Source organism: Apodemus sylvaticus, chromosome 12 (genome assembly GCF_947179515.1).
Source record: "Apodemus sylvaticus chromosome 12, mApoSyl1.1, whole genome shotgun sequence".
Classification (NCBI taxonomy): Eukaryota; Metazoa; Chordata; class Mammalia; order Rodentia; family Muridae; genus Apodemus; species Apodemus sylvaticus.
The window spans coordinates 68,011,893-68,037,918 of NC_067483.1; the positions used below are offsets into that span (position 1 = coordinate 68,011,893).

At 38.5% G+C, this 26,026-nt stretch overlaps 1 protein-coding gene across 10 annotated transcripts in view; it reads right to left on the reverse strand.

Moving 5' to 3' along the window:
* The window catches only part of Rabgap1l (RAB GTPase activating protein 1 like), a 622,756-nt gene that overhangs the window by 468,931 nt on the left and 127,799 nt on the right, over positions 1 to 26,026 (reverse strand). For all 10 annotated transcript variants that reach the window (XM_052199889.1, XM_052199890.1, XM_052199896.1 and 7 more), the window contains 2 exons: positions 14,160 to 14,262; positions 12,679 to 12,845 (listed from right to left, as the gene is read on the reverse strand). In XM_052199889.1, coding sequence (XP_052055849.1) covers positions 12,679 to 12,845; positions 14,160 to 14,262 — 270 coding nt within the window. The remainder of the gene's footprint in view (positions 1 to 12,678; positions 12,846 to 14,159; positions 14,263 to 26,026) is intronic.

Consider the following 26,026-nt stretch of genomic DNA (forward strand, 5'->3'; position numbering starts at 1 on the left):
TGTGTTTAATGAGATAACCAGATTAAAGAAATTAAATAGAATTAAGGAAATGGAGACCTTGGGGACAAGATCTTATCTAGATAAGCTTCTTCCACCTTGTGAAAGGTATTAAAGAAAGCTTAGGCCCAGGCTTGGTGGTGCACACCTTTAATTCCAGCATACAGATATCTGAGTTCAAGGTCAGCATGCTCTACAGAACAAATTCTAGGACAGCAAATCTTAGGCAGTGAAGGAAAACTTGGAAAACAGGAAGCTAGTGAAGATGTCACTTAACTGAATGAAGAAGCCATATTCCAGCCCTAACAAGAAGCATAACTTGGCAGCTTCAGCCATGTGGCTCTGGCTTTAGACTCAAGAATAGAAGGGATTATGGAATATCCCTCTAGAACCAAGAAAAGTTCTTTAGAGGTCAGATGTGTGGCAGGGGTGTCCCTGCATAGAGGCCCTGAGAAGCCACTGCATGAAGCTATGAAATTGAAGTTGCCTTGAAGAACCAAGATTTCAGAGATGCCAGAGCCCAGAGCCCTTGGATACCTGATGAGAAAAGCTGCTAACAGGGAATAGAAAGAGTCCAAGAGAAAGAAGTGTGTTACAGTCAACAAAGCTGAAAGGAGTTGGAGATCTAAAGAGCGCTTTGACATTACACACAGAGATGCAGAGTTTGGAGCTTGCCCATCTGGTTTTGGTCTTGCTTTGTTCTGGTATTTCCTCACTATGACATCCTGGAATGGTAACATTTATCTTTTGATGCTAGAAGTATATGATTTGTTTTTTTGTTTGTTTGTTAGTTCGTTTGTTTTGGTTTTTCGAGACAGGGTTTCTCTGTGTAGCCCTGGCTGTCCTGGAACTCACTCTGTAGACAAGGCTAGCCTTGAACTCAGAAATCTGCCTGCCTCTGCCTCCCAAGTGCTGGGATCAAAGGCATGTGCCACCACCACCCGGATATGATTTGTTTTTTAATTTTGATTTTATAAGGGATTACAGTTAAGAGAGTGAATAAATCTCAGAAGAGACTTTAAACATTGTACTTTTAAACATTGTTGAGACTGTAATAGACTATGGGAACTTTTGAAGTTAGACTAAATGCAATTTGCATTATGTAATATCTATAAGGCTAAGGGGGCCAGGAAGTGAAATGTGGTGGTTTGAATAGATTTGGCCCACACAGATTCATATGTTTGAATGCCTGGCCACAAGGAGTGGCACTATTAGAAGATGTGGCCTTATTGGAGGAGATGTGACCTTATTAGAAGAATTGTGTCACTATGGAGGCATATATATTTTTTTTTCTTCAAGCTCTGCACAGTATGACAAATACAGCCCTCCTGGCTGCCTTCAGATCAAGATGTAGAACTCTGCTCCTCTAACACCAAGTCTCCTTGCACACTGCCATGCTTTCCACCATGATGAAAATGGACTAAACCTCTGAAACTGGAAGCCAGCCTCAATTAAATGTTTGTCTTTGTAAGAATTGCCTTAGTCACAGTATCTCTTCACAGCAATAAAACCCTAACTAAAACACTCTGGTTAAGCTGAGGATGTACACTAGAGGCTGGAACTATCTTCCCTGTGGCCTTCTAATACAGACTGAAATATGATCATCATTACCACTTCTCCACAGCCCCTCAGAGGTACTAGCAGCCAGAATACTAATATCATAATCTACAGGAGGCTCTCAATTAGAAGCTAAGTCAGTAGCCTATTCAGGTTGTCATAGCTGCCACCATCAGAAAAACACCACTGGAAACCTTGGGAATTACAATAGCTGAGTTCAAAGGATGCACCCATTCCTACTATATCATTGGGTACCCTAAAAACTGATCTAACATTGTAACAGTTGCTGGGAAAACTGCTCAACTGCCACAGCTGTCATGGTCAATTAGAATACTTCACTGGAGTACTACTATGACTACTCAAGATCCTTCCCCACCAATGCTGCAAACAGTTTAAAGATCCCCACTCCAGTCCCAGAAGAACATCTCTCTCACCAATGAGTGTCAGCACACACAAGCCCAGTATGCCTGTGCAAAAAGTCTGTGTTACCAGTCAGAAAATTACACGCAGAGGCCAGCCCTTTCAGCTCTATAGATGCTCTTTACAGCCTTTTCAGGCCAGTCTAGAAATGTATCCCCTGCTCTGCTCCATCAGCCCTAATAAAACCTTGCTGGGGTAGTTTTATTGAAAATTGTTTGTGTGCCAGGGTTTCATGTAGCCTAGGATGGTCTGGAACCTGCTATATAAACAAGAATGACCTTGAACTCACGGTTCTTCCTCCTACTTCTACTTTCTGAGTGCTGGGATGATGAACATATGACAACATGCTTGGTTTATGTGATGCTATGGCTCAAACCCATGGCTTCCTGCATGCTAACAAGCACTCTACATCGGATCCACCATTCATCCTTTGTCCCTCAAGCAGAATGAGCTTATCTGACAGGATTACCACCAAGACTTCCAGGCCTACAGAAGCCTAGCATCCGGAGCCTATCAGCATCGGAGCTGCCTGGGAGTGTTCAGGGAAAGCTGCTGGACACGAGCCAGAACTGCCAGTGGCTACTACTCCAGCAATGGAGGCCTGCCAAAAGCTCTGGCAGCCACTCACTCCAGCTACTGTTTGCTCGGAGGCCCTGCCAAGAGCAGTTTGGAAAACTGTTAACACCCACCAGCTGCTGAGAGCCTCTGGTCAGAGCTGCACTACTCCTTTCCCTTTTCATGATTTCTAAATTAAGTTCAGACAAAAAACCCTCAGCCAATATGGCAGTAATTTTATAGAGATATCAAGAAAATATTATGATATTTTAACTTTAAACCTATACTTAGGACAGTGCCTATATCAATTTATGTCACTGAAGAAGCATCTAATATTTGTGGAATGAGTAAATGAGTTAATAAAAAACAACACTACAATAAAAATACAATCTCCACTTCAAAGATAAAAAAAGTAATTAATAGTTCATAAACACAAGTAAATGACAGAATAGAGAGGTAACTAGCTGCTTACCTAGTGGAAATCATTAGTATTTCCACTTACTTTGTCACGTTGAAGTCTAAAGAGTGATGGTGAAATCAGCTAAGCCCTGGAAGCTCAAAAACATAGATTCCATCAACAACAAAGGACTGTCAGGAAATCCCAGACCTCCTGCTAATGATTCTTACCTCTCAGAACTGGCTTTTCCAGAAAATATGTGATGAAAGGAAGCCAGCTTCCCCTGCCAATCACATTGCAAGCTCAAAATCTCTACAGAGCAAGAAGTATACCCTGAAAAGTTGCAGGCTTTCTGCATAGGGGCCCCCCAGCCAGTCAGCAAGACACCTCTCCCCTTGCATAATTCCCAGCTACAGAGTAGGCCATCTTGAATTTACAGCCCCTGGTCTCTTTCACAGTTACATATGAGATAAGACTTCTACTTTACGTTTTTTAAGGTTTTATTTTCTATTCTGTTGACATCACCCCCACACCTGCCTCTCCTCCCTTCAACCCACACATACACATCCACACAAGTTCCTGAGTGCATCTACTGCTGCTTAGATACATGTGTTTCGAGCTGACCACTTGGGATTGGATGACCTACCATCGGTCTCATCCCTAGAGAATATGGATATGCCTTTTTCAGCAATCACTGTTTGCCTGATAAAAATTTTAATTTTAAAAAACACAACACCATAGTATTCTATTCATTTTGCAGAGAAAGCATCTTTGATTGCTCACAATAACACCACTCTGTGAAGCAGAATATACCTGCAATCCCAGCTATTCAGGAAGCATTATAATGCAACAGAACTGTAATGTTTGAAGCCAGCCTAGACATCTTAGTAAGAGCCTTTACAAAATCTTTAAAATAAAAATAAAAATAAAACAAAACAGCCAAAATACATGTTATCTTAAATGTGAGCACAAGGAAACTGGGGAGATGGCTCATCAGTTAAAAGCACTGACTGCTCTTCCAGAGGAAGAAGGGTTCAATTCCCAGCAACCACATGGCGACTCACAACTGTCTGCAACTCTAGTTCCCAGTTCCAATGAATCCAACACCCTCACAAATACAGGCAATACAACAACACACATAAAACATTTTAATTAATTAATTAATTAAATGTGAACACATATTCTATTCTCAGTTTCTACAAGGCTTATAGGAACTTATAAGATATTTCCTTAAAGAAGCTTTTCCTATCACCTATTGCATTTTACCACTATGGTTCCCTACATCTTAAATACCACAGAACTAGACATGCTTTTCATTTGGCAGATACCATATGCTTAGCTATCTGTACTTCTTATATACTTCTTTACCAATATAACAAAGATCCTGTGGAGCTTGGGAGTTTAGTTTAAATGATATACCATTATTGTTAATACTACATCACATATGCCAAAAGTAATCTGTCCTTCAGTTAAGCTGCCTGTGACATTCACTGAACTATCTTCACTGTAGCTCAATAATTCCAATGTCAGAAATGCCTTCACTAATGCTATCAATCCACACTCTAATTTTAAAGTAAAATAACTGAGGGTTAAACAGAGGTAAGGATTTACTGTCGATGAGCAGTCCATCTGACACACTAGTTTTATATGTATCCTCTAAATGCTTATTTCATCTGTTTAAACCCAAAACACATATGATCTAACAAACATATAAATGAGAGGTGATTCTTTTACAGTCAAGTATAAAATTCAGAATAACATTTCAGAACAGATGTTCCAGTAAATAAACACCATTTATTATTAGAGTTGAAAATAACCATAATAAGCAGCATTATATTTTTCATAATATTTGTTTAACATGACATCAGATGTGCCAACAGATATTATTTCAATTCTTTAAACCTTACTAATTTTGTTTTATGAAATGCCAATCTAGAGCTGGAATAGTGCTCATGTCTATAATCTCAGCATTTTGGAGGCTGAGGCAGGCAAACTGCTATCTCATTTGAGACCAGCCTGGGCTACAAAATGAGTTCCAGAGCAGCTGTAGCTACAGAGTGAAAATCCTCTCTCAAAAAACAAGAAGAGACAGGGAGGCAGAAATGGGGAGAAATGTGTACTTACTTTATATATTTTATCCTGGTGTTGTTATTTCCTAAATGACTATAACATAGATAATACTGCTTAAGATTACTTTAAAACTAATATTTCTTTTATAACATTGATCATATGTAATGATCATTTCTTTTATAACATTGTTTTTCCTGCTTTTTGTTTATTTTTATTTTGTGTAACTGCCTCAGATTGTTCCTTGTAATTTATCACATATCCCCAGAATAAGAGAATTCAAAGCCATCCATGTGTCTAGTATTACTGACTCAGTTGGTCTTTTAAATTAACCTACTTTACAGAAACCCACCTACTTACCCAAATTTCCTATTTACCTGATTCTCAAAGGTGCCAAGCAAGCCTATGCATTCAGTCAAGTGAAGCTGCATTTTCCAAGTTCCTATCTCTACATGCCTGTTCTTCAATGCCTAAAACAAGTTTGTTTCCATCGCGTTCACTGCATTTCACAGTGCTTGCTTATCATCCCAAAAGGCTTGGGATCAATCTCCATCTTTACATAAAACCTGATATGATACCAAACACCTACAACCCCAAGATTTGTATGACAGAGGCAGAAGGATTAAAAAAAAAAAATCTAAGGTCATCTTCATCTACATAGTAAGGTAGTAAGCCTGAACTCCCAGTCCTTGCATCCAATGAATGAATGAATGAATGAATAAATAAATAAATAAATAAATAAATAAATAAACAAACAAACAAACAAACAAACAAACCTGCTATACATTTTGACACTAGAAAAAGCAGAAATCAGTTTATAGGGAACAGATTTCCAAATGTTGAGTGATGTACTGGGAGCTGGGGAGGAGAGTTTGGTTTGTAAACTGCTGCCACAAAATCATAAGGACCTTGGTCCGATCCTCAGCACGACATTAAAAAGGCGGCTGGACACTGGCCATGTGAAATCCCAGTGTTGTGCAGATGGAAACAGAAGCTGCCTGGACAATGAATGCTAGCTCACCCACCCGCCTATTGAAATAGCAAGCTCCAAGTTCAGCTGGAAACTATGTCTCAAAAACTGAAGTAAAAGTGCCTAAGGCCAATACTTGAGTCTGACCTCTGGCCTCTATACACACAGGTTCACCCCATATACATGAACATGCACATATATGCACACTCTTAACAAAATATTGAACAAGAAATAAGATAGGCAAAATTCCATCATTAAATATCACTTATATAACTTTGAAAATAATGAATATCTTGACAATGCTAACAAGCAACCAAAAACAAGAAAAGAAAAAAAGAAGGCAGAAAAGATGGGCAAATGGGAGATAAAGGAGGGGAAATATCATAAAAGATTAAAAGATGTTTGGAAGATTGAAGTTTTGAATAATGCCCCTATAATGTTCTTTATAATATGCTACAAAACTATTCCACACAGCAATAAAAGCTGAGGAAAACTAACAGCTAAAATAATAAAAGATAAAACCATGGTAATTTCAAAGTACCAACTACATGAGGTTGCACTGTACTATGACATATTTTTAATATGAAACTTGAAGAATGGCTCCTGGCATTTACTTGCTGATATGGTCACATTGCATTTTGCATATTACAGTTACAAGGCTGAAAATATTATAGAATTTGAGAAACTGGGACTACTTACAACAACTACAACAAAAAAAAACATGAAGAATTTTATACAATAAAAACAGACATTTTATAAACTGACACTATTAGAATTTACATTATTTTCCAGTTATCTTTTTCATTTAATACAAAACAAAAATTACTTGTTCAAACACAACAGGACTAACATACATATGAATTCACAAAGGCTGTAGTAGCATGTACAGGGTCTGCATGGGTATAAGCTGAATGGGGTCTCAGACATGAGGAGAAGTGGATACAAGTTCCCATCCCTAAGCCAGAAGCAAGCTCAAACTGACAACTGCTCACATACATATACATATATATATACATATATACATATATACACATACACACATGCATATAAACATACATACATGCATATATACACACACACATACATACAGTAGTCTTCTCCAATGGTGTCTCACTGAGCATACAAACTATAGTTAACAGCTGGCCCCATGCCTAGCAATAGTGGGCCAACACAAAATTAACTCAGCGGTATTTGTGAGTATTTTTTGTCTCATAGTCCTTTGTCTGAACACTTTTCTTCTTCCTGGTCTTTTGTTCACACACTGTGGTTTCCAATTTTGCATTGTTATGAGTTTTCTTTCCGGGCATGGGTTTCTGCTTGTGCTTCTCATTCCTCTCCCTACCCCACCCCCAACCTTATTTGGTCCTATTCTGGTTTTTTTTTTTCAATTTGCCTGTTTCTTTTCTGAAAAAGGAAAATAAAAAAGAAAAGAAAAGAAAAGAAAAGAAAAGAAAAGAAAAGAAAAGAAAAGAAAAGAAAAGAAAAGAAAAGAAAAGAAAAGAAAAGAAAAGCTCTCTAGAGCAGAACAGCTAGGAGCACACAGGGCATAAGATCAGTGGAGCAGTTAGGACAAAAGTCTTCCTGCCTCCATTTGCACCAAGGAGCTGGGAAACTCCACAGCCTTCTGTGCTCAGCCCACCAGAAGAGAGAGATCTCCCAGCAGTGCTTTCACTTCTGAGCTCAGAGGAGTAAGGACACAGGCTTAGAGGCCTACAGGAGGAACAAACTACAGCCAGAGACAAGAATACCAACTAGCACCAAAGATAACCAGATGGGGAAAGGCAAGCACAAGAATCCTACCAACAGAAACCAAGGCCACATGGCAACATCAGAACCCAAGTCTCCCACCACAGCAAGTCCCGGATACTCCAACACACCAGAAAAGCAAGAGTTAGATTTAAAATCATATCTCAGGATGCTGATAGAGGACTTCAAGAAAGAAATAACTCCCTTAAAGAAATACAGGAGAATATCGGTCAACAGGTAAAAGCCCTTAAAGAGGAAACACAAAAATCCCTTAAAGAAATACAGGAGATCATGGGTCAACAGGCAGAAGCCCTTAAGAAACACAAAAATCCCTTAAAGAATTACAGGAAAACACAAACAATCAAGTGAAGGAACTGAACAAAACCACCCAGGATCTAAAAATGGAAGTAAAAAGAATAAAAAAATCACAAAGGGAGACATCTCTGGAGATAGAAAACCTTGGAAAGAAATCAGGGGCCAGAGATGCAAGCATCAACAACAGAATACAAGAGACAGAAGAAAGAACCTCGGGTGCTGAAGATACCAAAGAAAACATGGACTCTGTTGAGTTTTTTTGCATCAAAGAAAATGCAAAATGCATATAGCTGGTAACTCAAAACATCCAGGAACTCCAGGACACAATGAGAAGACCAAACTTAAAGATTATAGGTATAGACGAGAGCAAGGATTTACATCTTAAAGGCCCAGTAAATATCTTCAACAAAATTGTAAAAGAAAACTTCCCTAACCTAGAGAAAGAGATGCCCATGAACATACAAGAAGCCTTCAGAACTCCAAACAGACTGGACCAAAACAGAAAGTCCTCCCAGCACATAATAATCAAAACACCAAATTCACTAAACAAAGAAAGAATATTAAAAGTAGTAAGGGGCTGGGCAGTGGTGGCACACGCCTTTAATCCCAGCACTTGGGAGGCAGAGGCAGGCAGATTTCTGAGTTTGAGGCCAGCCTGGTCTTCAGAGTGAGTTCCAGGACAGCCAGGGCTATACAGAGAAACCCTATCTCGAAAAACAAACAAACAAAAAAAGCAGTAAGGGAAAAAGGGCAAGTAACTTATAAAGGCAGACCTATCAGAATTATATCAGACTTCTCACCAGAAATGGTGAAAGCTAGAAGATCCTGGGCAAACCTTATACAGACCCTATGAAATCACAAATGCCAGCCCAGGCTACTATACCCAGCAAAACTCTCAATCATCATAAATGGAGAAACCAAGATATTCCATGATAGAAGCAAATTTACACAATATCTATCCACAAATCCAGCCCTACAAACGATAATTGATGGAAAATGTCAACACAAAGAAGGAAACTACACCCTAGAAAAAACAAGAAAGTAATCTTCTTCCAACAAACCCAAAAGAAAATACACACAAACATAAAAATAACATCAAAAAGGAAGCAACAATCACTATTCCTTAATATCTCTTAACAACAATGGACCCAACTCTCTAATAAAAAGACATAGACTAACGAAATATTTATCATGTAAATCATCAATTTTATCAGAAAATGTTTGTAATTCCCCTTTTAATTGATTTAGTAATGTTTTTATGTCTACCATTTTATCTGCATTATTTTTCATGATAATCTTAAATTTTAATATATCTTTCTATATATTTCTTCTACTTTATCAGAAATGTTTTCAATGTAAATCTTTGATTTTATCACAAATGTTTCTAATTCCACCTTTAATTAATTTTGAAAGAGATTTTATATCTACCATTTTATATGTAAAATTTTCCATGAAATAGTCAATTTTAACATGTTTATCTATATATTTCTTAAATTTTACCAGAAATATTTTCCATGTAAATCTTCAATTTTCTGAAAATGTTTATAATTCCACCTTCAATCAACTTAGAATTATCTTTATGCCTATCATTTTATCTGTATAATTTCCATGATAATCTTTAATTTTAAAGTGTTTTTCTATATGTTTCTTCAATTTTATCAGAAATATTTTCCATGTAAATCTTCAAGTTTCTCAGAAAATGTTTATAATCCCACTTTCAATCAACTTTGGAATATTTTAATGCCTACCATTATTATATCTATACAAAATTTTCCATGACAATCTTCAATTCTAACATGTATTTCTACATTTTTCTACAATTTTATCAGAAATATTTTCCACGTAAATCTTCAATTCTATCATAAAATGTTTCTATTCTATATTTCAACTAATTTAGCAATATTTTGCATGTATACCACTTTACTCTTTAATTTTCTATGAAAATTGTCAATTTTAACGTGTTTATCTGAAATATTTTCCATGTAAATCTTTAATTTTATCATAGTTTTACTTCCCTTTTCAATTAAAAAAAAAGAAAATTGGTTTCTTACTAAAAGAAAAAAACTTAATATTAATGAGGGAGAAAAGAAAAGAAAAGAAAAGAGAAGAGAAGAGAAGAGAAAGAAAAGAAAAGAAAAAAGAAAAGAAAAGAAAAGAAGAGAAAAGAGAAAAGCAGGCAGGTTGGAACTGGATGGGTAAGGAGGTGAGGAGAATCTGGAAGGAGATGAGGGAAGGAAATTGTGATAAGAATAAGAGTCAAAACCAGATGAAAAAGAAAATCCATTTCCAATTTTCAAAATTACATCTTATCTTCTAAGGTGACTAATTTAAGAATGCCACGGCTGGAATAACAAGAAACCCAGGATAGCTAAAACTATTCTCAACAACAAAAGAAATTCTAGGGGAATCAGTATCCCTGACTTCAAGCAATACTACAGAGCAATAGTGTTAAAAACTGTATGGTATTGGTACAGTGACAGACAAGTGGACCAATGGAATAGAATTGAAGATCCAGAAATGAACCCACACACCTATGGTCACTTGATCTTCGACAAAGGAGCCAAAAACATCCAGTAGAAAAAAGATAGCCTTTTCAACAAATGGTGCTGGATCAATTGGAGGTCAGCATGCAGACAAATTGATCCATTCTTATCTCCATGTACTAAACTTCACTCCACTCCAAGTGGATCAAGGACCTCCATGTAAAACCAGACACACTAAAACTAATAGAAAAGAAACTGGGGAAGACCCTTGAGGACATGGGCACAGGGGAAAAGTTCCTGAACAGATCACCAATAGCTTATGCTTTAAGATCAAGAATTGACAAATGGAACCTCATAAAATTACAAAGTTTCTGTAAGGCAAAGGACACTATTAAAAGGACAAAACGGCAACCATCAAATTGGGAAAGGATATCCACCAACCCCACATCTGATAGAGGGCTAATATCCAATATATACAAAGAACTCAAGAAGTTAGACCCCAGGGAACCAAATAACCCTATTAAAAAATGGGGTACAGATCTAAACAAAGAATTTTCACCTGAAGAAATTCAGATGAACGAGAGACACCTTAAGAAGTGCTCAACATCATTAGTCAATAAGGAAATGCAGATCAAAACAACCCTGAGATTTCATCTTACACCAGTCAGAATGGCTAAGGTCAAAAACTCAGGAGACAGCAGGTGTTGGCAAGGATGTGGAGAAAGAGGAACACTCCTCCACTGCTGGTGGGGCTGTACAACCACCGTGGAAATCAGTCTGGAGTTTCCTCAGAAAACTGGACATGAGACTTCCAGAGGACCCTACTATACCTCTCCTGGACATATACCCAAAGGATTCCCTGGCATGCAATAAAGACACATGTTCCATTATGTACATAGCAGCCTTATTTATAATAGCCAGAAGCTGGAAAGAACCCAGATGCCCTTCAAAGGAGGAATGGATACAGAAAATGTGGTATATTTACACAATGGAATACTACTCAGCAATTAGAAACAATGAATTCACAAAAATTTTAGGCAAATGGTTTGATCTGGAAAATATCATCCTAAGTGAGGTAACACAATCACAAAAGAATACACATGGAATGCAATCTCTGATAAGTGGATATTAATTATCCCAGAAGCCCTGAATACAAATTGCATAACAAATGACTCCCATGAAGAAGTATGGAGAGGGTCCTGATCCTGGAAAGGATTGATCTAGCATTGGCAGGGAATATAAGGAGGGAGGTGATTGGAGAAGGGATGGAGAGAAGGTTTATGGGACATATGGGGAGGGGGGATCCGGGAAAGGGGAAATCATTTGGAATGTAAACAAAGAATATAGAAAATAAAAATATTAATAAAAAAAGAAAAAAAAAGAATGCCACGGGAACATACATTTTGCCCACTTAATATGAAAGCAATCTTAAATACTCTGAATGATGATCAAAGTGAGGCAAGTCAACCAGTGTGGGTTACTAACTAAATAAGGCAAACAGAGACACCATCAGATACAGGTACATTTTTTTTTTAATATTTTAAACAGAATATTTGTGTCTGTTTATTTTGGGGAGGTGATGTTGGGTCTTGTTGTTCTTTGTTTATTTTGTTAGGAGGTTAGTGTTTCAAGCAATTGTAGATAAAAGAACAAACCTTTGTCTTTTACAGATTATTATTTCTATTAAATATGGCCACAGTCTACAGGTACATGAGTCCAGGCTTATTAAGATACATAATAACTTGTGCATTATCAAAATGTGTAGTTTTCACACATTCCATTGGTTGGCTTTACATACCACTTGATTTTTTGGGTTTTTTTTTTTTTTTTTTTGAGGAATTTCATTACTTTAGTTGTGCTATAAGGTATAATTTGCATATAACAAAAAATAAAGGTAGATTGCCTAGGGCTATACCACCGTTGTAGACAGTGCTTTAGCAATGCATAGGCTGTAATGGCATACATCTATAATCCCAATGCTTGGGAGGTAGAGACAATCTGAAGATCATCCTTAGCTATGTTTATCAATGTGAAGCCACCCTGGGATGTGTGAGATCCTGGAGAGAGAGACAGAGAGACAAGGGGGTAGGGGGGAGACAGACAGAGACAGAGAGACAGAGATAGAGAGACAAAGAAACAATACTACTATACAAAGAACAAAAACATCCTACCTGTTTCAACCTCATGAAGAAAGTCTCTGTAAAAGTCTTTCTGCTGAAATACCAAAACCTCTCATTTGCAGGGTATACACGAACTACTGTCTCCAGGAGAAAGCGGACTGGCTCCACCACCTCTGTGACCACCATGTCCACTGCAACGGTCATGTACACCCGTTTATCTGCAATAGAAAATTTCTGGATTTTATTATTCCTTAATTATTGAAGAAAATAAATTTTATAAAGTTATACATGAATTATATATCTAGATAAGAATATTTCCTTCTAAATATTTTTAAATACTTTCTAACCATTGAATAAATATGCAATCAAGTATTCTAAGAATGTTCCCCAGGCACTGACCATTCTATCATAATCGAGTGTGTAAATCTCCATTCAGATGTCTAATTCCATTCTCTAAATTAGATCCTTAATATAAAACAAAGACTGTACAAAAATTGGAAAAGGCCTGGGGTTGAATTCCCAACAATGAAAAAATATAAACAAATAACATTTTAACATTTTGATAAATTTTACTCTAAAATTATCAGGTTTCTAAGACAGTCAATAAAAAATCAAAGATGCATTCTTTCAACCTGAAACAGAAATGAGAGAAATTGATAGGTCTGCATGGTGGCTGCAAACTAAAGGAGATGCTCAACCCTCTCATGTTAAACCTATACAGCAGAGTACTGCTGATATAAACATCTCTGTGTGGTTTGAATTAAGAGAAAAAACTCTGAAGAATCATCAATACTTTCACTATTCATAATGTATATACATCCTCAAAAAACTAATTAATTGATCTAGGAACATGGCAGATAATAAAGTTATTTCAATGTTCTTCACTAGAAGTGCATACTTTGCTATTAGTAATAATTGATGCTTCAACAGTGGGAATAAAAAAAGGACCTAAATAAATAAATAAATAAATAAATAAATAAATAAAATGAAAGATGAAACAGGATGATGTATTATATTCTAAACATACAATTTAAGAAAATAAAAATAAAGCATTTTCGGTAAAATTATAAATCAAGTAATCTTTGAATTTAGTTTAATGGCAAATCAAAAATCTAAATTCTAGACTGAATAAATAATAAAAATGTTTGTAATGTATAATTCTTCATTAGAATGATAAACAAAGACACACAAGTTTCCGAAATCTATTTGCTTGTATATGTCATCCTCTTCCATCACACTCACCCAAATAAAACAACCGACTTTACAGCCATATATAAAGCACAAAGTCAGAAGCTTTCCACATAGCAAATACAAGCAACCAATGTGACTGTCAAATGGTTTATTTTAACTAATAGTTTTCCCCTACAAAAGCATGAAAAAAATATAAAAAGGAACTTCATAAATATTCATGAACATTCTAAATAAATATGTCTTCAATTTAAATAGGCATCAGTACTTCTAAAACTGTAATTAAAAAAGATTGTTGACAATGAAAATTTTAAAGTAATAAGAAATATCTCAAGAAAAGTCACCTTTCGGTGTTTCTTCATTAAGAGCCAGAAATATTGGTGCATTGGGGTTCCACATGCCGGTGATGACATAAGCTCTCCCATCATAGCTCTTTCCCATGGATTCCTATAAAAGTTCAAACAGTAACACAGATACTATGCATGAGGAAAATTATCACAATCTAAAATTATACCCTTAGTCATTTTAATTTATTAAATGTGTATCTACATTCAAATGAGGCTTAAGTTTTACTATAAATTTCCCCATGTAAAAGCATTTCTTTGAGTATTGTTATATTCTAGCTATCTTCAAACACAGGTTCAACATAAAGATATATAAAGATTCATGCTGAATCATAAAAACAGAGTTGTAAAGTTGTATTAAAAATAATCTTTTGTTTGTTGTCAAAATATCTATATATAAAAGACCACAATGTAAAATTACCTGCACTAAGTTCAATTCCTAGCACTAAAAATAAAACACACACCAAAAATAAAACACACACACACACAAAATTACATACAGATGAATAAATTAACAGCAAATCACAGAAGGAAAAAGTGGTAGTTTCTCTCAATCTTCTAATATTTAATGGTCTTAAATATTACTTTATGGCAATAATATCTTCTAATGTACTCCTTTTAGTGCCTATAACTCACTAATAAATCACTCTGAGGAGACTTTATGATCCACAATTGTATCTCTCTCTCCTCTTTCATCTCCCGTCCCACTCACTTCTTCCTCCCCCACCCTGCCCTTTACTTCCTTTTACCCTCTCTCCTTCCTCCTGCCCTCCCTCCAATTTAGTTGTTATTTTTCTCCCTAACTCCTCCATTTTAATGTTTTTACTTAGCCAGGTACTGACTCTTACTAAAACTAGCAAGTTCTACAGTGAAAGCAAAACCATATACAACTTGCACATATGTGTTTGGAGAAAGCCAGATAAAATAGCACCTTGTGGAAGACGACCACAGAAGTGTGGGAACATATGCAAACACAAAAGAATGCTACCAATACCAGCTTGCAACCCACCAGCAGTGGAGGACTGTTCCTCTTTCTCCACATCCTTGCCAGCACCTGTTTTCTCCTGAGTTTTTGATCTTAGCCATTCTGACTGGTGTGTGGTGAAATCTCAGGGTTGTTTTGATTTGCATTTCCCTGATGACTAAGGATATTGAACATTTCTTTAGGTGTTTCTCCACCATTCGATATTCCTCAGATGAAAATTCTTTGTTTGGTGCTGTACCCCATTTTTTAATGGGGTTATTTGGCTCTCTGGAGTCTACCTTCTTGAGTTCTTTGTGTATCTTGAATACAAGCTCTCTGTCAAATGTAGGGTTTTGGTAAAGAACTTTTCCCAATTTGTTGGTTGCCGTTTTGTTCTTTTGACAATGTCCTTTCCCTTAAAGAAACTCAGTAATTTTATGAGGTCCCATTTGTCAAGTCTTGATCTTAGAGCATAAGTTATTGGTGTTTTGTTCAGGAAAATTTCCCCTGTGCCCATGGAATGCATACAGAAAATGTGGTATATATACACAATGGAGTACTATTCAGCCATAAAAAACAATGAATTCATGGAATTCTTAGACAAATGGATAGAAGTGGAGAATATCATCCTAAGTGAGGTACCTCAATCACAAAAAAACACTCATGGTATGCACTCACTGATAAGTGGATATTAGCCTAGAAGCTTGGCATACCCAAGACACAATTCACATATCAAAGGAAACCCAAGAAGAAGGAAGGAGAGGTCCCTAGTCCTGGAAAGGCTCAGTGCAGGAGTGTAGGGGAATACTAGGACAGGAAGCAGGGAAGGGTAGATTGGGGAACAGGGGGGAGGAAAGAGAGCTTATGGGACTTTTGGGGGGGGGATCCAGGAAAGGGGTGTACTGGCTGGTTTTGAGTGTCAACTTAACACAGGCTGGAGTTATCACAGAAAAAGGAGTTTCAGTTGGGGAAGTGCCTCCAAGAGATCCAACTGTGAGGCATTTTCTCAATTAGTGATCAGGGGGCAGGGCCCCTTGTGGGTGGTACCATCTCTGGGCTGTATTCTTGGGTTCTATAAGAGAGCAGGCTGAGCAAGCCAGGGGAAGCAAGCCAGTAAGAAACATTCTTCCATGGCCTCTGCATCAGCTCCTGCTTCCTGACCTGCTTGAGTTCCAGTCCTGACTTCCTTTAGTGATGAACTACAACGTGGAAGTGTAAGCTCAATAAACCCTTTCCTCCCCAACTTGCTTCTTGGTCATGATGTTTCTGCAGGAATAGAAACCCTAACTAAGACAAATTGGTACCAGCATAGTGGGGTATTCCTGTGACAACCTGACCATGTTTTGGGGAGGATTGTGAAAGGACTTTGGAACTTCGAGCTAGAAAAGCTGTGGAAAGTTCTGTAGGAGCTTGGAAGACAATGTTACGAACAGTGCAGAAGATGGAGGCCTGGCTTGTGAAATTCCAGAGGGAAGATTAAAGACTCTTAAAGTGGCCATGTTTTGATTGTGAAGATTCTGTGGTTTTGGTTAGCTGGGGCTGAAGAATCAGCTGTAACAAGATACCAGAACCACTAAAGCAAACCTTTGTGTTACTGGGACTATTGATGCTGGTTAGCTGGAACTAAGAAATTAGCCGTGATTAAGAAGAGACCAGCATCACTGAGATGAAATTTTCTGGGAAGTTTTTTCTGGGAGCACAGAGTGTGTTCCAGACATAGCCACAGTTGTATTTTGTGCTGAGGCTGGACTTGGTACTGTGTAAGAGTCACCCAGATGGTACTGGTTTTGAAGGCATGAAGGGGTCATGAAGAGCAGCTGAGGCTCTTGGCACAGTGAGAGGCCACAGAAGGCCATTGGTGAAGGTGCAGCCTCAGTTGCAATTGATGGCCCAGGATTTGAAGGGGTCATGCATAGGAGCAGAGGCTTGTCACCATGAAGAGAGCCTATGAGAGGCTATTGGTGAAGCATAATTACAGTGGAAAATAGCGGCATTTTGGAGATGCCAGTAACATGTGATGACCACCAAGAACAGCAGCAGCAGTGGAGTACAGGCAGCTGGAGCCTAGAAGACAAGCTGTGTGCTACAAAGGGCAGAGCTGGAGAAGTGACGCAAGCCCTTGGAGGAGCCTGGAAGATCGTGAGTTGGATCCCAGACATTGAACCATTGGAGTTTTGAGTTTTGCTTTTGGTTGTCACTGTGCCCTGATATGTTTCCCTCTTGAAGGAAGAAAGTATTTTAGTGGAGCCCACAGTTAGAGACTTTGAATTTTTAAGACTTTGAATTTTAAAGATATTGGACATTTTAAAGTGATTGAACTTTTAATATGCAAAGACTGTGGGACTTTTAAAGTAATTTAGATCTTGGGGATGAATAAGAAAGGGTTGAGGCTTAATAGTGATGTGTTTGTGTGTCAAGTTGACAAGGGGTCAATTGTACTGGCTGGTTTTGAGTGTCAACTTGACACAGGCTGGAGTTATCACAGAGAAAGGAGCTTCAGTTGGGGAAGTGCCTCCATGAGATCCAACTGTGAGGCATTTTCTCAATTAGTGATCAAGTGGGGAGGGCCCCTTGTGGGTGGTACCATCTCTGGCTGTATTCTTGGGATCTATAAGAGAGCAGGCTGAGCAAGCCAGGGGAAGCAAGCCAGTAAGAAACATTCCTCCATGGCCTCTGCATCAGCTCCTGCTTCCTGACCTGCTTGAGTTCCAGTCCTGACTTCCTTTAGTGATGAACTACAACGTGGAAGTGTAAGCTCAATAAACCCTTTCCTCCCCAACTTGCTTCTTGGTCATGATGTTTGTGCAGGAATAGAAACCCTGACTAAGACAAGGGGAAATCATTTGAAATGTAAATATGGAATATATCGAATAAAAGAAAAAACAATGCTATCAATAAGACTTTCTGCTTTTTTATTTCCTCATATAATAAAAGTGAAAAAGAACCGGACAAAAACAAAGAAAACTTCCTTTTCATTATTAAAATTTTCCATTCCCAATTGACATTTCTCTGAATTCCTATAAATTATTTTTCTAGTGTATTACTATCAATTTGATAGTTAAATTGTATGACATAGGCTAAGAATCCTGCATTCCAGAGCTGAAGTAACTGAAAGGAAACCTACTAAGCAATTCTACCCTAAAGACAGTCATAAACTTATCCTTCCTCTCCTTGATACATCACACATGTACACATGCACATACATATATACACAAATGCACACACACATGCACACACACATGCACACATTAGCTCTCCACTACCCTACTAACTAGTACCCATTCAGAACAGAAATAACTTCTTACCCAAAGTTTCTCTATGCCTGAATGTTTGCTGTGCTTGAGTACAGATGAACTAGAATAATCATAATCTTTCTTCCCACTAACAAATACAAGAAATTAGGCAATATGCCATAGAAGCTTCAAGATTTCTGCAAGAACTGAAGCTGTGACAAGCCACATATAAAGTAGCAAAACACAATGAAGTTAAATTATAAAGAACAGCATTCAAGCGTACTAGTTAACAGAGAGACAAGAGAGAAATCAAGAAAATAAACATTAAAAACCACTTCTAAGTTAGGTGTACTTGTGTACAACTACAATCCCAGTACAGGAAAGAATTCTAAGTTACAGCCAAGCTTAGGCAATACAGCAAGATGTCCTCAAAACCACAACAAAAACATTTAAAATACTGGATCATCCAGAGAAAAAGCAGGTAGATGACAGGGAAAGAGGAGAAAGAGAGAAATCAGTGCATAAGATCCACAAGTCAGGGGATGGCGGCGAGTGGCAAGTAAAAGAAACAGTAGCAGTTTATCACACATACAGATGAACTTCAGGGACTTTACCTCTGTGCTTTCCAAATGTACTGAATGACAATCTAAAATGTGGCTTTTTAATCCAGTGTCAGCGTATGGTTAATTGTAAAGACCCTCACACCCTGGAGCATCTCTAAGGCTAGAATTTTACATTGTGTTCAGCTCCACAGAACCTAGATTTGCCGAATTTTCTGGGGTTTGTGGTATTTTGCTATTAGGCTTTTCCTGTGCCATCAATAGTTATGACCAGAACCACCTATTTCCTTTCTATCCTACAACTCCCCTGACCAAAACTATTCTCATTATTAACAGAATCCTGAGTCTCTGTTATTTGTATTCTTCACTCCCCCAAAAGAAAGAAAGTTGTATTAACATGTGATTTTATTTATTATATGCTAGTATACATACCAGCATAGATAAATATAAATAAAATTGTGCAATGATTAATCTGTTAACAGAACTTAGAGTCACCTAGGAGACAAGCCTCTAGAGTGTCTGTAAGGACAATTCTGGAGAAACTGAGGTGAGAAACACCCACCCTGAATGTGTGAGACATTACTCCATGTTCTAGGGGTCAGGACTGGATAAAGGAGTAGGAGAGTGCCAGCAAATCCTGCCCTTTGCTTTCTGGTCTTTCCAAATGTGGAGAATCCCACCTAAATGTCATTTCAACCCTGAATTCTACCTGCATTGCCTCCTGTACCCTTTTAAACTATGAGTCAGATTAAATCTTTCTTCCTTTACACTGTTTTTCACCTTGTATTTTGTGAGAGCAATGAGAAAAGTATCAAACATATTTTCACTTAATAGTATGACTTTCCCTTTTGTGAAAATTTTAAACCACAATAACAGGTTTAATAAATTATAGACGTCTCAATCTGGAGGTTCCCCAGAAAACTGGAAATAGATCTACCTGAAAACCCAGCTATACCACTATTGGGCAAATACCCAAAAGATGCCGTACCATGCCACAGGGGCACATGTTCCACTATGTTCATAGTGGCCTTATTTGTGATAGCCAGAAGCTGGAAACAACCCAGATGTCCCATGAAATAAGAATGGCTACAGAAAATGTAGTTCATTTACACAACAGAATTCTACTCACCTATTAAGAATGAGGAAGAACATTATGAGTTTTACAGGCAAATGGGTGGAACTAGAAAATAGCATCCTGAGTGAGGAAACTCAGACCCAAAAGGACATGCATGGTTTGTACTCACTAATCAGTGGATATTAGCTAGAAAAGTACAGAATGCCTAGGATACCACCCACAGGACTCAAGAAGCTTAGCAAGACAAAGAACCCAAGTGAAGATGCCTCAATCCCACTTGAAAGGGAGAAGAAAGCAGTTGGGGTGGGGGGGAAGGATTTGGGTGGGAGAAGAACAGGGAGGGGAAAGAGGAAACAAGAGTGAAGCCCTGAGGGCCAGCAGAAAGAATGGAAACAGGCAACTTCAGGAGGTAGGAGGCAGGGGACCCTCTAGAATGTACTAGAGACTTGGGAGGAAAGAGACTCTCAGGACTCAAAGGGAAAAACCTTGTATGAAGTGATCCACAGTGGGGAAGGGGAACTTGTAGAGTCCACCTGCAGTAGAAGCACAGGACATTAAATAGAGAGATGGGGTTGCCATCCCACAGTCAAAAGCTCTGACCCAGAAGTTCCTTCAGACACAAAAATGGAGAAGAGCATGAAAGGCAGGGGGAGAGAGGATGGGGGTTTTCTGGGAGGGGGAGAAACCAGGAAAGGGAATAATATTTGAAATGTAAATGAAGAATATATTCAATAAAAAAATAGTGAAAATGTCTATATATGTAAGACAAAAAGAAAGAAATAAAGAAAGAAGGAAGGAAGGAAGGAAGGAAGGAAGGAAGGAAGGAAGGAAGGAAGGAAGGAAGGAAGGAAGGAAGGAAGGAGGACAGAAGGTAGAGAAAAGAAGAGAAGAGAAGAGAAGAGAAGAGAAGAGAAGAGAAGAGAAGAGAAGAGAAGAGAAGAGAAGAGAAGAGAAGAGAAGGAGGTCCAGTAGTGACAGACCCAAATTGGGATTCAGCTCAAGGGAAGGCCCAGTGCCCTGACCCTGTCATTGATCCTGATCCTGTGATGTGCTGGCTGCCCTCTGAGAGGCCCAACAAGCAGCTGAGTCAGATGCAGATACTTACACCCAACCAATTGACAGAAGCTGGGGAACCCTGTGGTGGAATTAGAGAAAGGCTGGAAGAGGCTGAGGAGGAGAGCAGCCCCATGGGAAGACCAGCAGCCTCAATTAACCTGGACCCCCTGAGGGTCTCAGACACTGGACCACTAACCAGGCAGCTGATATGAGACCCCCAACACATATACAGCAGAGGAACTGCCTAGTCTGGCTTTAGTGAGAGAAGCACCACCTGACCCTTGAGGCTCCAAGGAATGGGGAGGGCTGGTGAGGTTGCAGGGGTGTGTGTGTGAATGTGAGTATGAGTGTGTGTATATGTGTGTGTGTGTCTATGTGTATGTCTGTGTGTGTGTAGTGAGGACATCCTTTTAGAGACAGGTGGGGAGGAGGTATGGGATGAGGAGTGGTTGGGGTCAGATCAGGAGGGGGATATCGTCTGTACTGTAAAAAAACGATTAAAGAATAAAAATAAATTTTTAAAAGAAATTTTAATTCACCTAATTAGAAAATGTGCATAGGGAAGAAAAATACTACTTAAAAATTATTCAACACACCCAAGAGATAAATAGCATTATTGTACCATTGGGGACATCTTGCTGGCTGAGCTATTGTTAATAGTTTGTTGTCAGGTTAAGGGTGCCCCACTTCTGCTTGGGCCACTGGTGGAGGTAGGAAGCGGGAGTTTTTACTGCGCTTACTACACACCAGCTCCAGGCAGGTGTCGGGATATGAGAAGCAACTGGACACTGCTGCTCCGGGGATGGGGGAGCACAGTCTGAGGTCTGAGGTCCCTGGGGACAACTGGAGCTAGCTCTGGGCTCTTGGGTACCCCAGGAGCCACTGGATGCAATGGAGAGCTGAGAACGAAGTGGGGGCCACCAGCCTGTGACTGAAGGGGAAAAGGGAGAGAGCTCTTGGCTGGATTCCTTAGGGAGGAGAGTCCTTGGCTTGTTGGCAGGCTGCTTGGCTTGGTGGGGACCATGGCTGGAAGTGCTGAGAGGCCTTCTGCAGCCAGCTCTTTAGATGAAGGCCTGCTCCATTGCTCCCCACAGCTGATCCCAATGAAAAGAGACAGTCCATGGTTTTAAGACATTTATTGTCATGGTGGAGAGTGGCGATGAGTAAAACTGTACCCCACTTCTCAGGGGAAGCTTGGGGTTAATATCTTTTGCAGGGAGGATTGTCTGGAAAGGAGAGTTTATTGGCTAAGCCTCCAGGCCTTTAGGTGCCTCATTAAAATGTAGATCTGTCTTGAGGCTATGTGACCAGTGGTCAACATCCTCTACTGTGGAGGGGCTTGGGGCATTGCCCTTATGTGACTGATGGCCATAAACCTTTGGAGAGCTGTGGCCTCTGCGTCAGGGACCTGGTGTCCAAGAGCATGGCAAAATGCCTACCATTCCTTTCAGGGTTATCCCCTGCAGGGTCACCAGGGTTTCAAACCTTAGCTCAACCAGAAAGCTGGCTGCCTTTCACGATCCTAGTTTGTCAGTTCACAGCTCAGTGGGATTATGGACACTTTTCTCCCCTGGCATCTTGCATAATTGGACTTAAGGCCCATGTAATGCTAGAGAACTCATGTCTGGTACCATAAACCTAGCCTTCTACCCATAGGTAGTGAAATCATAGATGGCAAGGAAAAAATTACTGCTACCATTTTTCTACATCAATATAGCTTCTAACTGCTTTCTAATCATTTATTGTTATACCTACAGATAAATATATAACTCTCAGTTATATCTAAACTGCTTTTAGTTATGTCTAAATAGTTTTTAGATTCTGATCTAAAAACTATTGGCAGCAGATGGAGACTACTACAAAGATCCACAACTAGTCAAAATGCAGAGAACAAATGACCATGAGGTGCCCAACCCTAATCAGAACATCTCCAGTACAACCCTACACCTAAGGCTCAGAGAAACCTAGGGGAAACAAGGGAATGAGTCCAAGAGCCAGCGGACCACTAGGCATGACAAATATGCTACAGCCATGAAAATATAACACTCTCATTGCCTAAAACAGACTCACATAATGAGCACAGCACTGGGCATGCCATTAGAGATGGGCAAAATTTCACAAGAACCTACACATAGTAAGAACAATGGGCAGTCGATGGTTGTTATGAGAAAGAGAAATCACTGTTTTCCAGGGATGAATTTCCCGATACATTATCCAATATCAAGTGATTGTCCCTAAACATACGTGTGTGTGTGTGTGTGTGTGTGTGTGTGTGTGTGTGTGTGTGTGTGTGTATACCAGCAACACAAATGTAACACTGAACAAGAACTGGCTGTGAATGTGTATATTTATATGTATGAATATGACAATAGCAATTACAGAAGAGATTATGAATTCAAATGCAAATATAGTGTTTTCAAATATGAAATTTTAAAAACTTTTATCATAACAAATTTGTCAGTATGAATAAACATTTCACAAACTGGTAAATGTAACATGAATGCCTTTTCAAAGTCTGTTAAAATAAATGAAGTGGCAGAAAACTTATTTTCAGTTTCACATGACATTTGGGTATGTCACAGGAGCAAAAGTATGGACATCTAACTCTCAGAGCAAAACTAAAACTATTTACGCAAAGTTGCAAAGAGTGTAGTTTTTGCTTATTACAAAGAATAACCTGTCAATAACCAGAACTACCTCCTCAGTTTCAATATAAAGTATTGAGTTCCTTTTTATTAGACAAAATCTAGCCAAGGGTCAGTAACCATATATAAGATATGAAGAAGATTAACATCACCAGATAATAGTACATAACTATTGATATTAAAAATGCAAAGTGAGCACTGCCCAACTGTCTGTTGTGCAGTAATTCCACTTCTGTTTCTAGGAATATGAATACTGTCTAAGGCCTTTGATAATGATGACTCAAAAACATGGAGTCAAATTACAAAGATGTGACTAAGGAACTTCAGAGGTTCACACCACCTTTATAACTCTATAATCTGACTTTAGGTTTTATGTGGAAATTTCTAGCAATGATTCACCTCTATCCTATAGACTCTGAAAGACCATATCTAGACCCCAGTATCTTAATTTTTTTATGATGTCCAGTACTCTCAAAAAGAATTCCTCATGGAATTCTCATGATTAAAAATGTTATGGTGTGCTTCTGGAAAGCCAGCATTCATTGCTGATGTATTGTAGAGAAAGGTAAAAAAGAGATGGATCAACAACTAATCTGTATTAACACATTCAATGTAACTGGCTATCCTCATGTGACCTATCCAGACAGTATTTCCTCTGTGTCTGTGGCACACTATACACTAGAGAAAGCACTTAACCATTGCTGCAATTTACACACAGCTAATAAGAACTATATTTTAGAAACTCACTTGTTTTTAATAGCTGACTAGTACTCCATTGTGTAAATGTACCATATTTTCTATATCCATTCCTGTGTTGAAGGACATCTAGGTTCTTTCCAGCTTCTGGCTATTATAAATAAGGCTGCTATGAACATAGTGGAGCATGTGTACTTGTATATGTTGGAGCATCTTTTGGGTATATGCCCAGATGTATTGCTAGATCCTCGGGTAGTACTATGTCCAATTATCTAAGGAACCGCCAGACTCATTTCCAGAGTGTTTCTACCAGCTTGCAATTCCACCAGCAATGGAGGAGTGTTCCTCTTTCTCCACATCCTTGCCAGCATCTGCTGTCACTTGAGTTTTTTATCTTAGCCATCCTGATTGGTGTGAGGTGGAATCTCAGGGTTGCTTTGATTTGCATTTCCCTGATTACTAAGGATGTTGAACATTTCTTTAGGTGCTTCTTGGTCATTGGATATTCCTCAGTTGAGAATTCTTTGTTTAGCTCTGTACCCATTTTTAATAGGGTTACTTGATTCTCTGGAGTCTAACTTCTTCAGTTCATTGTATATATTGGATATTAGCCATCCACAGGATGTAGGATTGGTAAAGACCTTTTCCCAATCTACTGGTTGCCATTTTGTGCTATTGACTGTGTCCTTGTCACACAAGCTTTGCAATTTTATGAGGTTCCATTTATTGATTCTTGATATTAGAGCATAAGCTATTGGTGTTCTGTTCAGGAAATTTTCCCCTGTGTCCATGTGCTCAAGGCTCTTCCCCAGGTTCTCTTCTATTAGTTTCAGTGTGTCTGGTTTTATGTAGAGGTCCTTGATCCGCTTAGGCTTGAGCTTAGTACAAGGAGATATAAGAATGGATCGATTCGCATTCTTCTGCATGCTGACTTCCATTTGAACCAGCACCATTTGTTGAAAAGACTATCTTTTTTCCACTGGATGGTTTTATCTCCTTTGTCAAAGATCAAGTGACCATAGGTGTGTAGGTTCATTTCTGGGTCTTCAGTTCTCTTCCACTGATCTATCTGCCTGTCTCTGTACCAATACCATTCAGTTTTTATCACTATTGCTCTGTAATACAGCTTGAGGTTAGAAATGGTGATTCCCCCAGAAGTTCTTTTATTGTTGAGAATAGTTTTTGATATCCTGGGCTTTTGCTATTCCAAATGAATTTGCAAAATGTTCTAACTCTCTGAAGAATGGAGTTGGAATTTTGATGGGGATTGCATTGAATCTATAGATTGCTTTCAGCAAGATGGCCATTTTTACTATATTAATCCTGCCAATCCATGAGTATGGGAGATCTTTCCATCTTCTGAGATGTTCTTCAATTTCTTTCTTTAGAGACTTGAAGTTCTTGTTATACAGATCTTTCACTTGCTCACTTGTTTTTAATAGCTGACTAGTACTCCATTGTGTAAATGTACCATATTTTCTATATCCATTCCTGTGTTGAAGGACATCTAGGTTCTTTCCAGCTTCTGGCTATTATAAATAAGGCTGCTATGAACATAGTGGAGCATGTGTACTTGTATATGTTGGAGCATCTTTTGGGTATATGCCCAGATGTATTGCTAGATCCTCGGGTAGTACT